This window comes from Schistocerca nitens, chromosome 2 (genome assembly GCF_023898315.1).
Source record: "Schistocerca nitens isolate TAMUIC-IGC-003100 chromosome 2, iqSchNite1.1, whole genome shotgun sequence".
NCBI classification, from domain to species: domain Eukaryota; kingdom Metazoa; phylum Arthropoda; class Insecta; order Orthoptera; family Acrididae; genus Schistocerca; species Schistocerca nitens.
The window spans coordinates 769,830,210-769,848,653 of NC_064615.1; the positions used below are offsets into that span (position 1 = coordinate 769,830,210).

General features: G+C 42.4%; 1 protein-coding gene across 1 annotated transcript in view; it reads left to right on the forward strand.

Moving 5' to 3' along the window:
* Nucleotides 1-18,444, forward strand: part of LOC126234618 (uncharacterized) — a 145,508-nt gene that overhangs the window by 56,658 nt on the left and 70,406 nt on the right. The window contains exon 3 of the mRNA XM_049943344.1: nt 9,372-9,530. Within this exon, the coding sequence (XP_049799301.1) occupies nt 9,372-9,530 (159 nt within the window). The remainder of the gene's footprint in view (nt 1-9,371; nt 9,531-18,444) is intronic.

Genomic DNA, 18,444 nt, shown 5'->3' on the forward strand with positions numbered 1-18,444 from the left:
CAATACTTACGGGAAGCAGTTGATCTGTCGAGAGGAGTGTCTAGTGTACAGGGCAATCCTGTTAGACCACGATCAATGACAATAAAGGTTAATTCGCATGACTGTGCCTCAAATGACGTTGGAGAGTCGCTAAGGCTTAATGTGGAGCCTGTCTTACCAAGTGATATGTTGTGTTTAGTAGTACCGCTGGAGGATAGTGAGGCATTCAGTGCAGTTTGTTGTTTAGTAAAATGTAGTACATACATGTACAAGAGAGGGGCAGAGGCTTGGTAGTACCTGTAAATGTGGATAATTTTGACACCAGTGACTTTAAGCTGTTCAAGGAAGTGTTGTTGGCCACATAAAAGATTGTGTGCAACTTATGTCCTCAATTGTTTGCTGGATGTCACAGTTGGTCTACAGTTTTTGCCCTCTACAGCTCCCTCTTGTACCATGGAAGTCATTCGCTGATGTCTTAACAGATGTTCTATCATCCTGTCCCTTCTCCTTGTCAGTGTTTCCCACACATTCCTTTCCTCTACAATACTGCGCAGAAACTGTTCATTCCTTACCTTATCAATCACCTAATTTTCAACATTCATCTGTAGCACCTCATCTCAAATGCTTCGATTCTCTTCTGTTCCGGTTTTCCCATAGTTCATGTTTCGCTACCATACAATGCTGCGCTTCAAATGTCTATTCGCAAAAATTTCTTCCTCAAATTAAGGCCTATGTCTGATACTAGCAGTCTTCTCTTGGCCAAGAATGCCCTTTTTGCGAGTGCTAATCTGCTTTTGATGTTCGCCTTTCTCCATTCGTCATTGATTATTTTGTTGTCTAGGTAGTAGAATCTACTTCGTGACCATCAACCCTGATGTTAAGTTTCTTGTTGTTGTCATTTCTGATACTTCTCATTACTTTCGTCTTTTTCGATTTACTCTCAATCCATATTCTGTACTCATGAGACTGTTCATTCCATACAGGAGTCATGCAATTCTTCTTCACTTTCACTCAGGATAGCAATGTCATCCGCTAATCATATCGTTGATATCCTTTCACCTTGAATTTTAATTCCTCTCCTAAACCTTTCTTTTATTTCCATCATTGCTTCTTCGATGTACAAATTGAACAGTAGAGACGAAAGACTACATCCCTGTCTACACCCTTTTTAATCCGAGCACTTCGTTCATGGCCGTCCACTCTTATCATTCCCTCTTGGCTCTTGTACATATTTAATATTACACGTCTCTCCCTATTGCTTGCCCCTATTTTTCTCAAAATTTTGAACATCTTGCACCATTTTACATTGTCGACAGATCCTCTGATCGAGTCTTGATTTTTCTGTAGTCTTGCTTCCAGCCGGCCAGTGTGTCCGAGCAGTTCTAGGCGCTTCAGTCGGGAACCGCGCAACCGCTACGGTCGCAGGTTCGAATCCTGCTTCGGGCATGGATGTGTGTGATGTCCTTAGGTTGGTTAGTTTTAAGTAGTTCTGAGTTCTAGGGGACTGATGACCTCAGATGTTACGTCCCATAGTGCTCAGAGCCATTTTAACTATTCTTGCTTCCATTATCAACTGCAACGTCAGAATTGCCTCTCTGGTGCCTCTACCTTCCTAAAGCCAAACTGATCGTCATATAACACATCCTCAATTTTCATTTCCGTTCTTCTGTATATTATTCTTGTCAGCAACATGGATGCATGAGCCGTAAAGCTGATGGTGCGATAATTCTCGCACTTGTCAGCTCTTGCTGTGTATGGACAATATTTTTTTTCGGAAGTCAGACTCATACATTCTACACACCAACGTAAATAGTCGTTTTGCTGCCACTTCCCCAATGATTTTAGAAATTCTGATGGCATGTTATCTTTCCCTTGTATCTTATTTGATCTTAAGTCCTCCAAAGCTCTCTTAAATTCTGATTCTAATGCTGGATCTATATCTGTTTTAAATTGGCTCCTGTTTCTTCTTCTCTCACATCAGACAAAAATTCCCTTATCATAGAGGCCTTCAATGTACTCTTTTCATCTATCCGCTCTCTCCTCTGCATTTAACAGTGGAATACCCTGCGCACTTTTAATGGTAACACCCTTGCTTTTAATGTCACCGAAGGTTGTTTTGACTTTCCTGTATGCTGAGTCTGTCCTTCCGACAATCATTTCTTTTTCGATGTCTTCATATTTTTCATGCAGCCACTTCGTCTTAGCTTCCCTGCACTTCCTATTTATTTCATTTCTCAGCGACTTGTATTTCTGTATTCCTGAATTTCTCTGAACATTTTTGTACTTCGTTCTTTCATCGATCAACCGAATTATTTCTTATGTTACCCATCGTTTCTTCGCAGCTACCTTCTTTGTACTTCTGTTTTTCTTTCCAACTTGTGTGATTGCCCTTTTTAGAGATACGTATTCCTTTTCAACGGTACTGTCTACTGAGGTATTCTTTATTGCTGCATCTATAGGCTTAGGGTACTTCAAGCGTATCTCGTGATTCCTTAGTACTTCTGTATCCCACTTCTTTGCGTATTGATTCTTCCTGGCCAATCTCTTAAACTTCAGCCTACTCTTCATCACTACTACATTGTGATCTGAGTCTATATATGCTTTCTAGTACGCCTTACAACCCAGTATCTGATTTCGGAATCTCTGTATGAGCATGATGTAATCTAGGTGAAATCTTCCCGCATCACCTGACCATTTCCAAATATACTTCCTCTTGTGATTCTTAAATAGAGTATTCGCTATTACTAACTGAAATTTATTACAGAACTTAATTAGTCTTTCTACTTTTTCATTCCTTGTCCCAAGCCCATATTCTTCTGAATCCATTTCTGACCATAATAGATTATTTTTCCGTTACATAGAGATGGTAGACCAACAGACACTAAGGCTCGCAGATATTGGTTAATAGGTGGATACAGAAGTTTGGAACGTTAGGGACAATAATTACGAACAAAGGGCTGAACTTCATGTCAGACACGAAGGAAGAGTTGTTGGTTACTAAAGCTAAAAATGTTGAGAATCTGTCGACTTCATCCGCAAGGTAACGGAACGTCGAAACCAGTTCATCCGACAACTCGAAAGTTGCTTAGTTATTACGTCAGTGTACACCTTTCGGATTGGGGCACATATTTATCCTTCGAGTGAGTGCATAGAACTCGAAAATTCATACTAGCGCAGGTTTGTTGCCATCTGGGGTGGTGCGCGGGAAGAAGATTTCGACTCCTTTCGACATGAGTAGCCAGAAAGGAGGCAGGAAGAGTCAGTCCGAGAATTTGCAAGAACGGTTGTATGTTATAGTTAGAGTAGGTTTGTCAGTAGTACATTAAGACGTGCTGTTAAGGTCCAGCGAGCAAATACTAGGGCATTGTAGAAGCATACAGAGTCAGTAAAGCGAGTAGGAACATCATCTCAATCTAAAGAAGGTCGATGGGTGATGTCATCTTGTCCATATACTCAGAGGGGGAAAACAAAGACGTTTGTAACATGATACCAGGGCCGATACCAAGTAATTGAAACCACATTACAAGTAAATGTGAAGTTGCAGCTGCTGACAAGGATAACAGTCTATGACCATCAAGGGTGCGTCAAAAGCAATTTCACAAGAAGTATTAATGAAAGTGAGGAGAGAGGCGAAAAGGAAACGGAAGAATCAGCAACAGGAGAGGGAGGTCCAGACACTTCAAGCTTAATATGCACTGAGGGCAAGGAAATAATTGATATGTGATTTTTGGGTATGTTTGTCTTTTGTGTATAGTATAGGGCATTGACATTGTTTTAGATAAGGTTGTATATTAATGTCAAATTAGAATTTATTGGTAGTTTATTAAGACGTGCTGTTCAGAGGCAGCAAGGTCCTGAGGAGAGGGGAGGTGGGGTGATATTGATCCCTGTCCACAGGTTGCCGCAAAGAGCCAGAAAAGAATGGGAGTCTTGACAATGCTCTACCATATTTGATGGTGGAGGAGTGAGGGCACTGCGAGACCCATATGTTATCCAGTCACAGATTGCTGTTATTGTTTAATGTACGAGGTAAGGGGGCTGGAGGAAATATTTTCAGGGGTACAACAGTTATCAAATACACTACTGGCCATTAAAATTGCTACACCAAGAAGAAATGCAGATAATAAACGGGTATTCATTGGACAAATATATTATACTAGAACTGACATGTGACTACATTTTCACGCAATTTGGGTGCATAGATCCTGAGAAATCAGGAACCCAGAACAACCACCTCTGGCCGTAATAACAGCCTTGATACACCTGGGCATTGAGTCATACAGAGCTTGGATGGCGTGTGCAGGTACAGCTGCCTATGCAGCTTCAACACGATACTACAGTTCATCAAGAGTAGTGACTGGCGTATTGGGAAGAGCCAGTTGCTCGGCCACCATTGACCAGACGTTTTCAGTTGGTGAGAGATCTGGAGAATGTGCTGGCCAGGGCAGCAGTCGAACATTTTCTGTATCCAGAAAGCCCTGTACAGGACCTGCAACATGCGGTCGTCCATTATCCTGCTGAAATGTACGGTTACGCACGGATCGAATGAAGGGTAGAGCCACGGGTCGTAACACAACTGAAATGTATCGTCCACTGTTCTAAGTGCCGTCAATGCGAACAAGAGGTGACCGAGACGTGTAATCAATGGCATCCCATACCATCACGCCGAGTGATACGCCAATATGGCGATGACGAATACACGCTTCGAATGTGCGTTCACCGCGATGTCGCCAAACATGGATGCTACCATCATGATGCTGTAAACAGAACTTGGATTCATCCGAAAAAATGACGTTTTGCCATTCTTGCACCCAAGTTCGTCGTTGAGTACACCATCGCAGGCGCTCCTGTCTGTGATGCAGCGTCAAGGGTAACCACAGCGACGGTCTCCGAGCTGACAGTCCACGCTGCTGCAAACGTCGTCGAGCTGTTCGTGCAGATGGTTGTTGTCTTGCAAACGTCCCCATGTGTTGACTCAGGGATCGAGACGTGGCTGCACGATCCGTTACAGTCATGCGGATAAGATGCCTGTCATCTCGACTGCCAGTGATACGAGGCCGTTGGGATCCAGCACGGCGTTCCGTATTACCCTCCTGAACCCACCGATCCCATATTCTGCTAAGTCATTGGATCTCGAGCAACGCGAGCAGCAATGTCGCGATACGATAAATCGCGATCGGCTACAATCCGACCTTTATCAAAGTCGGAAACGCGATGGTACGCATTTCTCCTCCTTACACGAGGCATCACAACAACGTTTCACCAGGCAACGCCGGTCAACTGCTGTTTGTCTATGAGAAATCGGTTAGAAACTTTCCTCATGTCAGCACGTTGTAGGTGTCGTCACGGGCGCCAACCTTGTGTGATTGTTCTGAAAAGCTAATCATTTGCACATCACAGCATCTTCTTCCTGTCGGTTAAATTTCGCGTCTGTAGCACGTCATCTTTGTGGTGCAGCAATTTTAACGGCCAGTAGTGTAGTAGTGGGAGGCCGAAATAGGTCTCAAAGGAGCACAGGAAGTTGCTCGGTGCATATGCACGATTAAACAAGCAGATGCCAGAAGTTATCAGAGTGGTATTCCATGAGTTCAGGAGTGTAAAAAGGGGAAGGATAGGTGAGGGGCGGTAGAATATTAAAGACCATATTCAGGACACCAGATGCAAGTTACATGGGCAAACTGAACAAAACAGTGGACACTGGAAGGGTGTTAGTAGAGGTTAATAAAGTAAGTATGGAGTGGCATTCCACACAGATTGTGAACTTGGAGAGCTGCATGTTGAACAACACATACGTGCTTCGACAGTTTACTAAGGAAGTCATAATCTCTATACCGAGATCTGGAAGCAGTTCAAACACGAATGTAAGTACAAGATCCAAGAATAACAATTGGTGAAATAAATGCGCCTCGGAATGATATAAATATGTCTGAATTTTGAGGCAGAAACGCTCTCGTCACTGAAGTCCAGCACCACCACCAGCGCACCAGCGCCAGGCTGGGCAGTGAGATGACTGGGCATTCCCAGCAGCAGCCACTGGTTTGAAGCCACGTTGTACCTGCTGCCAGCACTGAGTTCCGCACAGCACTTTGTGCCACAACCCGCCAATCTGCTGTCCACACCTGGAGTTGCCGGTACTGAGTTCCCTCCCCAGTACTTACTACCATAGCGCCTACCGCCGTTCAACTCCTGCCAGAGAGCAGCAAGTCAAATAATGCACACAGCAGTCTCTACCCACCACCACGGTGGCTGTGTTTGGAGCTGAGGGGCCGTTGCAGGTGACGTCACCGACAGAGCAGTAGCGCTCTCCTAGCGTCGCAACTGTGGCCTACAGGGGCTGCCGACTGTCCACAGGTCTGCCGTCAGCATTGCGGGGTGTCGATACAGCATCCTCTCACTAGGGCAGAAGCCGCTGCCCGTACATCAGCGCCGGCCAGGGTCAACCACATGAGGCGCGTTTTGCCTCACCAAGCTACGAAAAAACATGCACTGAGACTGAATATAATCATTCTTTATCAGCACTGTTTCCACTGAGCTTGCCAGCCCATCAACACCACCACTCACACAACCAAGTGCAATAGCACTCTTCGTTTTGGTCATGCCAGCCTGCTTTTATAGGCTACTAGATTTTTGCAACTTATCATTTTTCGAATGCTGCTGCAAATTTATTTTAAGAATTTATCACTATGTACAAATTACACTTCATGCTCATATCCTGCTTTCTTGTACTGTCGTCACAGACCTGGTAATGCGTGGAATGCGCGTGTTTGTCAACATAATCGTGAGGAGTTCTCTTGTAAGAGATCAAAATATAAAAACCAGTTTCACACACACACGTTAGGTGAGTCACCATAAATGGGTGACTCACCTAACGTTACCGCTGGATATATTTCGTAAACCACATCAAATACTGACGAACCGATTCCACAGACCGAACGTGAGGAGAGGGGCTACTGTAACTGTTTAATACAAACCATACAAAAATGCACGGAAGTATGTTTTTTAACACAAACCTACGTTTTTTTAAATGGAACCCCGTTAGTTTTGTTAGCACATCTGAACATATAAACAAATACGTAATCAGTGCCGTTTGTTGCATTGTAAAATGTTAATTACATCCGGAGATATTGTAACCTAAAGTTGACTCTTGAGTACCACTCCTCCGCTGTTCGATTGTGTGTATCGGAGAGCACTGCAACATACATCGCGTTTCTACAGAATGATCTGCCAACGTTGCTCGAAAATGTCCCACTGGAAACGCGTCGACGTATGTGGTATCAGCATGATGGTGCACCTGCACATTCCGCAATTAACACTAGGCTGACCCTTGACAGGATGTTCGACGGGCGTTTCATACGACGTGGAGGACGCATAAATTGGCCAGCCCGTTCTCCTGATCTTACACCTCTGGACTTCTTTCTGTGGGGTACGCTAAAGCAGAATGTGTACCGTGATGTGCCTACAACCCCATAGGATATGAAACAACGTATTGTGGCAGCCTGCGGCGACATTACACCAGATGTACTGCGGCGTGTACGACATTCATTACGCCAGAGATTGCAATTGTGTGCAGCAAATGATGGCCACCACATTGAACATCTATTGGCCTGACATGTCGGGACACATTCTATTCCACTCCGTAATTGAAAACGGAAACCACGTGTGTACGTGTACCTCACCCCTCATGGTAATGTACATGTGCGTCAGTGAAAAAGACCAATAAAAAGGTGTTAGCATGTGGACGTAATGTGCTGTTCCAGTCTCTTCTGTACCTAAGGTCCATCACCGTTCCCTTTGGATCCCTATGTAATTCGGTGTTCTCCGATACACACGATCGAACAGCGGAGGAGTAGTACTCAAGCGTCAACTTTAGGTTACAATATCTCCGGATGTAATTAACATTTTACAATGCAACAAACGGCACTGATTACGTATTTGTTTATATGTTCAGATGTGCTAACAAAACTAACGGGGTTCCATTTAAAAAACGTAGGTTTGTGTTAAAAAAACATACTTCCGTGCATTTTTGTATGGTTTGTATTAAACAATTACACTAGCCCCTCTCCTCACGTTCGGTCTGTGGAATCTGTTCGTCAGTATTTGATGTGGTTTACGAAATATATCCAGCGGTAACGTTAGGTGACTCACCCTGTATGTATATATATATATATATATATATATATATATATATATATATATATATATATATATAATCATTGTATTAGCATGGCTGCCGGCCGAAGTGGCCGTGCGGTTAAAGGCGCTGCAGTCTGGAACCGCAAGACCGCTACGGTCGCAGGTTCGAATCCTGCCTCGGGCATGGATGTTTGTGATGTCCTTAGGTTAGTTAGGTTTAACTAGTTCTAAGTTCTAGGGGACTAATGACCTCAGCAGTTGAGTCCCATAGTGCTCAGAGCCATTTGAACCATTAGCATGGCTACTGCCATACCCAACAGCTGTGTATGTATTAGCAGTGCTACAAATCCCCAGTTTCAATACTGCTCTCCTTTCTATGCTGGTGTGGTCCACTTGTACCTGACAACAGACAGGTGACGAGCTAACAGTTGCCGGCCGGAGTGGCCGTGCGGTTCTGGGCGCTACAGTCTGGAACCGCGCGACCGCTACGGTCGCAGGTTCGAATCCTGCCTCGGGCATGGATGTGTATGATGTCCTTAGGTTAGTTCGGTTTAATTAGTTCTAAGTTCTAGGCGACTGATGACCTCAGAAGTTAAGTCGCATAGTGCTCAGAGCCATTTGAACCAACCAGCTAACAGTTAAGCAGGCAATGGCGGAGACTTGTAAGTCGAGTCTTTGAGCGGATAGGGACGGTACACTTCGTAGAACCCGCTGATGAGATTAAAGCAAATTTATAGATCTCTTTTCTGATCTCTAACGTGTTGAGTGAACGATTTGGCTTTTATCAGTAACATCCATGCGCTGACATGCATGGATATAGACTTGCCTTTGGTTCAGCGCAACAGATAGAAGTAGGTGCGGTGCAAGGAGGTTATTCAGTGCATACAACTCTGCAACTCTAAAAAGAAAATGAAATAGAAACATCTCCTGGTTGCCTTCGAATTGGTTGTTGGTAACGCGTCAACAGCATATGTGATGGCTTAATCTTGTTAGCTATAATGTTGTGGCAAGATGAGAATAACATTTAGTGTGTGTTATCAGAGCAATATGGAACATACTTCTGGCTATGCTGCTTACGTCTGTATTACACAATAAAATATCTTTGTCATATGTTCTACCGGAGTACTTTTAGCATATCTTTTATAAAAGGTAGAGTGTGGTACTAGGCTTTATAAAACGTATATCAAAGAACTTTGACAGTGCAATATAGGCTATACTATCTGCTTATTCTGTACTAATAGCTCTCATTTGCTTTCCAGACAAAGTGTTTGTTCTACACATGGGGCACTACTGGTGGCTGGTACTACTCCTACGGCCATGATGTGTATGACGTCATGGAGTTCACATCGAAGAAATTTCCCAAGACTTTCCACAACACTTACTCTGCTATGGGTGTCAATGGCAAACCGATGAAGGCTGTAAGTAGATAGCAAGAAACGATCTCTTATTGTGTTTACAGTGATACTAGATTAGCATATTTTCACTGCTTGATGATCTACGTTGTACAGATTGTGTAGTTGATCCAAAAGTGTGCCATTCAGGCTATGTGAAGAGGTCACGCAGATAAGAGAAATGGCATACAACAGAGGCGCATTACAGAGCCATGTGGGATCTCAGTCCGGATCTTCCAGCGCGTAGACAATTACGATCTAGCACGGAAATGGAAGGACAGCACCTGCAGGTAGGACTGGAGCAGCTAGCCATGTGACATGGGGCTCTAAGGGCCACAAAACTGTAGACCAGGCCCTCATGCCTCACAGTGTCAACGGCTCAGGAGTCGTCAAGTATTATGGCCCATAGTACTCTCGACACTGTGTAGCCACCATTGCACTCTCTGCAAGTCGCATCAGTTGGGGCGTCACAGAGCGGCTGAACTGTTCAGTATGGAGAAGCTGTTGGTCGAGGATGAATTGCTCCAGCCTCTTCAAGTATAGCAGCTCGTAAACTTAGGAAAGCACCAGAAGCAGACCATGGAGCGAGATTTTGGAGGGCCATTAGTTATTCGTCGGTTAGGGGATTACCATTACCTCCATGTGCTTCCAGGCTTCTGAGTATATTACAGACCACAGGACTGCATTAAATGAGGCTAAAATTTCCCTGCAGAGATGTATGGTAATTGCCTGCATATCTGATTTGTCAACAGGTCGGCCGTTCTGGCCTTACATGCATTGACCCTCTACAGTTGCTGTTGGACTTATTGTGCTGTGATGTGTTCGATATGGTCTTTCTCTTCCCATGTCACCATGGTCAGTGGGATCTGCTTGTTGGCCATTGCAATGAGAGTAACGTCAGGGGATTCTTCCACTGTGGTGAAAATCTCAGCGAACATGGTTGCCACAGTTACCAAAGCATCTGCCACGGCATCCAGTTCATCATGGTGACATATTCACCTGGAGTGTAGGTACTGCAGCGCCACAGCTGCAACTGCTTCATCCTAGATGAAACTAAACAATTGAAACTTCAATGGGGGTTTTTGGTAACAGATAAATACGTAGGTTGGAACTTAAATATTGGAAACTATTTATTCACAACCGATACAAAAGAGCTATAAGTTTGTACCTGTTACTGTCCTTCAAAGTAGTCACCAGCGTTGTGTAGAACCCATTGCCAAAAAATGGCTCAAATGGCTCTGAGCACTATGGGATTTAACATCTAAGGTCATCAGTCCCCTAGAACTTAGAACTACTTAAACCTAACTAACCTAAGGACATCACACATATCCATGCCCGACGCAGGATTCGAATCTGCGACCGTAGCGGTCGCGCGGTTCCAGACTGAAGCGCCTAGAACCGCTCGGTCAGAGAGGCCGGCCACCCGTTGCCAGCGATGTGGAAGGCGCAGTATACCGTTAGCAGAGCCTGTTCTGTTGATGGTGCGAATGGAGCTGTCTACTGCCTGTCGAATCTCTGGAACAGTTCTGAAGCAAATGCCACGAAGTGGTTCCTTCATCTTCGGAATCAAATCAAAGTCACAAGGATTTAAGTCGTGTTACTGTTCGTTTTTGGAGCATCACCTGCGACCAGCTTTAAGAAAGAAGCGGCGATACTTTCTGCGCAACCCACCCATCATTTTACACGACAATGCGCGGGCGCATACAGCGCAAGCTGTGGCTGCCCTGTTCGGTCGATGGGACTGGGAAGTACTGTACCATCCACCATCCTCCCCGGACTTAAGTCCTTGTGACTTTGATTTGATTCCGAAGATGAAGGAACCACTTCGTGGCATTCGCTTCAGAAGTGTTCCAGAGATTCGACAGGCAATAGACCGCTCCATTCGCACCATCAACAGAACAGGCTCTGCTAACGGTATACTACGCATTCCACATCGCTGGCAACGGGTTCTACACAACGCTGGTGACTACTTTGAAGGACAGTAACAGGTACAAACATGTAAGTATTTTGTTTTGGTTGTGAATATATAGTTGCCACTATTTAAATTCCAACACTCGTATTATGAAATTAATCCTCAGTTTCGGTGAATTTGTTGCTATGTCACCACCAGAGGGTGTGAACGCAATCTTAAATGTGTATATGGTTCATCTGCAAATTGGGGGTTAGGTCGTGCAGTGTTGCTTCAAGCCCTTATGAAAGCATTTATTATTTATATGGCATACTTAGCAAACAATCAGTCAAAATTTCATAAAAATATAAGTAAATGGTCGGATTAATAAACATAGGAGGTAAGAAAGGAATGGTTTCTCAGGTTGATGATGTAGCTTAACCACAGGAATAAAGTTCACTGTCAGTTTATTCAGATCAAACACAAGTTACTTAATGGAGGCCTTATATAGGTAGAAATATAAATTCAGAAAGCAAAAAGAAATCAATTAATTGACTTACCACAGCAAGCAGAGCATTTGTAGGCAGTAACGAATGTAAGCCAAAGGCTTTGTGCAGTGCACCAAAATCACTCAAACTGCATAAAATACATAAAAATTAATAAGTTCATTCAATACTTTCTGCACCATGGCAAAGTTCAGTCACTAGTACTAACTGTCCAAGTATTTTCTAACTCTTAAATTGATACATTGAAAAATTCCTACGTCCCGAATATGAGCAAGCTGAAACAATACTTTCTTTGAATATCACTTAAACACATGTGGGTCACCGAGTGCACAAACCTTCCCAAGGACCTTACCCAGCTAGACACAAACACCAGAAGACCATGAAACATGTTCTCCTCCCCTGTCTACAGATTCTGTCAAGTGACATTACAGTCAAGTGAGCATCTTCGTACTAGGCCGCGATTCTAATGAATACATTCTTTACAATCTTTACATACAGTATTTCAAACATATAAAATATACACTTTAGACAAACTGTAGACAGATATCACTCTGCATTAAACATGGCACAATAATGAACTGTGCTTTATATTCCATACATCTTAAAGTGGAACAGAAAGAGCCAGTCAAACTCATGCCTTCATTTAGCTTGTTGCTGCCATACTACACTACTCAAATAGCCATATTACAAAGATTAACCTTGTTAAAATTCTTACTAAAAAGCATAAAAATGCTGGAATAAATCATTCATGCTGATAATAGACTAATCATCTATCTGTGAAGACCTCTCCTTTCCCACTTTACTAATAAATATTAAATAAATACATATAACAACTAGTGCGCCCATTCAGTATTAAAATAAATGTGATCACTTTTTAGCTAGTTTGAAGACTTATTAAATGGGGTGTCATGTGCATATGTAACTTGTTTTGATATTGTTATACATGACTTTGCACATAAATGTTAATAATTATTTTAATATTTGCTTTATAAATATGATAATACTACTGTTATTTCAACGCTGTCATCACATTTTCTGTAAGATGTCTGGATGTGGTTTTCATGTTTTTTGTTAATATTCAAAGCTTTTACACAGTCCAGTCACATTAATGTTACCACTGCCTATATTCGACGTCAACGTGCATTAAGCATTCACAGACAGCAGGTGGCAGTACTAGCAATGGAGGGTGTATGAAGCATGTCGGGGGATACGACAAACTGGTCAGTCATCGTAAAAACAAATGGAGAAATTTCTGTTACAACCAAAAGGGCATGGTAGCTGGATTTTGGGACAAGGGTGGAAGTATTTCCAAAATGGCTAGGTCTTTAAACTGTTCATGTGCCGCCATAGTTCAAGTATACTGTGATTAGCAAAATGACGCTATCCAAAACTGGCGCTGAGAGAACAGTAATGCACCAAGGGCCATAGATGACAGGGATGAGCGACGGCCATGGAGATATGTATGGGCGAATATGTGTGCAACTGTTGAACAGCTGACTGCCCAGTTGAACCAAGTGACTACCAACACGTCTCCTCAATGACCAATCAGCACAATGTTGCTGCACAGGGGTTTCTGCAGCAAGCACTTGGTTCATGCATCCATAGTGACTGCTGTTCATTCGAGACGAAGGTTAGAATTTACATAAAAATACCATAGCTGGACGTCCTTTGAGTGGCAACAGGTGACGCTCTCAGATGAATCACTTTTAATGCTCCATTGGACGATGGCCATCGTCGTCTATAGCGTGAAATGTTTCAAAGAAAACACTCTGCAACAATCATTGGAAGAGTCCAGACCAGAGGATGGAGCGTTATGGACTGTGAATGTGTTCACGACGTTCCGTGGGTGATCTCATCATTCTGGAATTTACAGTGGATCAACACAAGTATGCATCTGTCCTTCGAGAGCACTTCCACCCCTACATGGAGTTTGCTTTTTCCTCAGCATGATGGCATCTACAAGCAGGACAATGATACATGTTACGTGGGTTGCAGTATACATGCGCGGTTTGAAGAGAACGAGGTTGAGTTACTGTACCCCTTGGCTACCTAATTCCCCTGATTTAAAACTAATTGAGTAGCTGTGGGAGTACCTTGACCGGGCAGTTCATGCCATAGATCTTCAACCAAAAAATCGAATGAAGCTGGTGCCACACTGGGGTCACTATGGTTCTACATCCCTGTTGGTACCTTCAAAACCTCACATCTCTCTTACTGCACATCTTGTAGCGGTATGTGCTGTAAAAGGTGGTTATTAAGGCTTTTTATAGGTGCTCACATTAATGTGACTGAGCAATGTAGTTTTAGCACAGTGACACCTGAACATATTGCTTAGTAGTCAGAAGCATGCAGCGATACAATCTACCTTAGTATCATGGGAATTCCAGGTTATATCCCCCCAGGAAAACAAACCCTCCTTCTCTCATGGCTTGCTCCAGTGATTCAAAGTTCTGCCGAGTACTTGCTTACCTATCCGACAAAGCTGCTTCATGGCTACTTGCCAGCTATATGATGTTCAACCAAACCCTCTTTTTTTAATACCTTGTACAGCGGACATATTGCTCATAATGTTACACACCTCCACTTCATGTCGTAATAGCCCGCTAATTCTGACATGAGGTTTCACCGGTTAGCCAGCTGGATACTTGTCAGTGTCTATACATGCCTTTTTATTCTGCCAATCTCTGTATGATAATTCTGTGATGGTGGATTACTCAGTATGTTATTATTCAGGACAACATATGCACTTACAAGAAACAGCTGTATTATAATAAATTATTCAGTTATATACCTAATAAACGTGCTAATTTGTTTGTGGATTTGCAATCCTGAATATCAGTTAAGCCAACGCTTCCGCCTGTACTCTCATTACATGAAACAGTATGTTCACTGGGATGTTGCGCGATCTTCATTGGTCTCTTCAGTTCGAGGCAGCTAGTTTGTTGCATCAGTACTCTGCAGTGCTTCCACTCACACAGGTACAACCAAAAGTGCAGCCCATCTATCACGAGCCAAACCATCTATCAATATACAATAAATCCTAAATAAATGATTGTGCAGATAAACAGACCTATAACTCCCCAGTGATCAGGTTATATGAACCCTTCCCTGGATTTATCAAGTGACCACTGTGCTTAGCTCTCAATTAAGGCTTAGTCAGGCAACAAATACAATATATAAACATAAATTTAATAATCAACTTACTTCCATAGTCATCCACATACTTCAAAGTACCATTTTATCTTCAAAAGTATTCATGTACCAGATTAACCTTTATTCACAATTGTAACATTGAATATACAAACTAATTCACTCATTTCTTACCAAACATACTCAATATGACAAATAATGATTCCACCATTATGCATTCAACTTCACTTTAAGGTGCATATTTTGACTGATATATCTACAATAATACACCTACAACACTCCTGAATTCTTATAGCTACATTTGACAAAAATGTATACTTTATATTCTTAAGCTCAATTACCTTCTCATATTTTGTACTACATGCATGTGCTATCACCTTTCTACCTATTAGTCCCCTTTTAAATTTCAGTCTCTTTCTGCCACCATTCTGACCAGTTTTGACAAGCCTGTCTTTCAGTATTATGTTACATTAATACTTACTTATGAAGTCCATCTCCAGACTGATATTCATGATTATTCCGGGTACCACAAGACAACTAATACCAAGAGCACTATATTCAGTCTCAACTGCAGTGAAATCTCCTTTTGCCCTTTTTTGCTGCATGCTTCAGTTATCGTTTTATTTTTCACACTACCCTCTGACAGATTCACCACCTCTTTACATTTAATTTGTTCCCAAAATAATGCAGACATACTTGAGCGTGATTCTAATAATTCCATGTTTTCCACTTTTCTTACTCTAACATCAATGGTTGGCTTCTCCTTTCCATTAGTAATCCTGTGTCATTCTGTTTCCTCCAAAAAATCAGTTCAAGTTTCTTCATGTGTTCATTATATATATCCTTTTACATCTTTCTACATGTACAACTTCTGTCTTCTTTAAATAATTCATTAAATACATTCCCACCATACTATCTCCCACAACTCTTTCTATCTCCTGGTCACTTGGAACTTCAATTGACCCAACTGCTATGGTACCAAAGCTTTATGAATTTTAGCATGGGATATCCAATCCCCAACAATACAATCTACCTCCTCTTTTCCCACCCAATTAAAATTAACAGCATTGTAGAGAATCATCAATTAATCATTGAAGAAAAGATGTTTCAATTTATTTGTCAGGACATTCCTCATTGGCCACATCCTCCTCATTACCACTCAACCTTACTTCATTAATCAATTCATCACAATGAGAACACACATTCTGATGTACATTTATTTGCACATGCATATCATCAACAAATATTTTACTATTTACAACATCATTGATGCAGGCATTGTTAATGATAGTGCCTTCTTCACCCTGAATAGGCGCTTTGCTACTCAATATTTACACCTAACCCTGTTACATAATTATTTTAATTATGGTTTATTCTTTTGTCCCTTGAGTCCTGATCCACTTCTTCTTTCCCCTTTGATGAAATTAAAGTATCTGTTTTAGAGATATCAATAATTTTAGCTGAAACTAAACCGACACTGTTTTTGATGTTTTCTGATTAGTCCCCTTATTTCTCAAACATTTCTACAAAATAAAACTACACTGAACACCATTAAATTTAGTTTTACATCATTTGCTTTAGTAATTTCTTCTATTCCATTTACTGTATTTTTATTTATTTTATGGCGTATACTGGACCATTGTAATCAATATTATGAACTAGGTACTTCTGTTTTTTGTTGACCAAATACTTTTTCATTCTTTCAGGTTGAGCTCTTCTCTCCTCATCGGAAATCACCCTTTCCATTCTCTGTTTGTTAATTTTTATTGGTATTGTGATACGTTTGTCCTGCAGTATTTGAGAGCGTCTGTCTTGCCTTTCAAATCTTCGATCATAATCTGTAAATCTGATCATGTTCTCCTTGATCTCTGCGATACATCTAATGTTTCTCTTGCTATTCCATAACTTCTCAATTATTCTCATGCTAATTCTATTTTCTGTTGTCCTCATCCGATGTCCTAGCAAAGAGACCCATTTAATTTTCATTGTACTTGTCACTGGTTCTACTTCCTTATAAACTGTTTCACTTAAAACTATTCTCCAGACTCCATCTTTCTGGTATTTTTTATTTGTGCATGTTCCAACTATCTTTCTTTCTACTGTATTTTGAGTAATCTCTTGCTACAGTGTTAGTTGTTTTAAATATAGTTTCGCTAGCATATGTTATTAGCAGCTGTGTGACTATTTTGTAGGGTTTCAGGTTTGTGGGTATTGAGAGGCTTTTTTTGTGACATGTGTTCTTGATAAAATTATGTTTTAATCAATCTGTTTATTCTGCTTTGCCATGATGGTTCACATTCAGGTTGTGTTTTATCATTTCTCCAAGTATTTAAACTTTTCAACAATTTTTGTTTCATGTTCTCCAATTCGTATTTTCCAGAATGAGATTTTCACTCTGCAGCCGAGTGTGCGCTGATATGAAACTTCCTGGCAGATTAAAACTGTGTGCCCGACCGAGACTCGAACTCGGGACCTTTGCCTTTCGCGGGCAAGTGCTCTACCAACTGAGCTACCGAAGCACGACTCACGCCCGGTACTCACAGCTTTACTTCCGCCAGTACCTCGTCTCCTACCTTCCAAACTTTACAGAAGCTCTCCTGCGAACCTTGCAGAACTAGCACTCCTGAAAGAAAGGATATTGCAGAGACATGGCTTAGCCACAGCCTGGGGGCTGTTTCCAGAATGAGATTTTCACTCTGCAGCGGAGTGTGCGCTGATATGAAACTTCCTGGCAGATTAAAACTGTGTGCCCGACCGAGACTCGAACTCGGGACCTTTGCCTTTCGCGGGCAAATGCTCTACCAACTGAGCTACCGAAGCACGACTCACGCCCGGTACTCACAGCTTTACTTCCGCCAGTACCTCGTCTCCTACCTTCCAAACTTTACAGAAGCTCTCCTGCGAACCTTGCAGAACTAGCACTCCTGAAAGAAAGGATATTGCGGAGACATGGCTTAGCCACAGCCTGGGGGATGTTTCCAGAATGAGATTTTCACTATGCAGCGGAGTGTGCGCTGATATGAAACTTCCTGGCAGATTAAAACTGTGTGCCCGACCGAGACTCGAACTCGGGACCTTTGCCTTTCGCGGGCAAGTGCTCTACCAACTGAGCTACCGAAGCACGACTCACGCCCGGTCCTCACAGCTTTACTTCCGCCAGTACCTCGTCTCCTACCTTCCTAACTTTACAGAAGCTCTCCTGCGAACCTTGCAGAACTAGCACTCCTGAAAGAAACAGTTTTAATCTGCCAGGAAGTTTCATATCAGCGCACACTCCGCTGCAGAGTGAAAATCTCATTCTGGAAACATCCCCCAGGCTGTGGCTAAGCCATGTCTCCGCAATATCCTTTCTTTCAGGAGTGCTAGTTCTGCAAGGTTCGCAGGAGAGCTTCTGTAA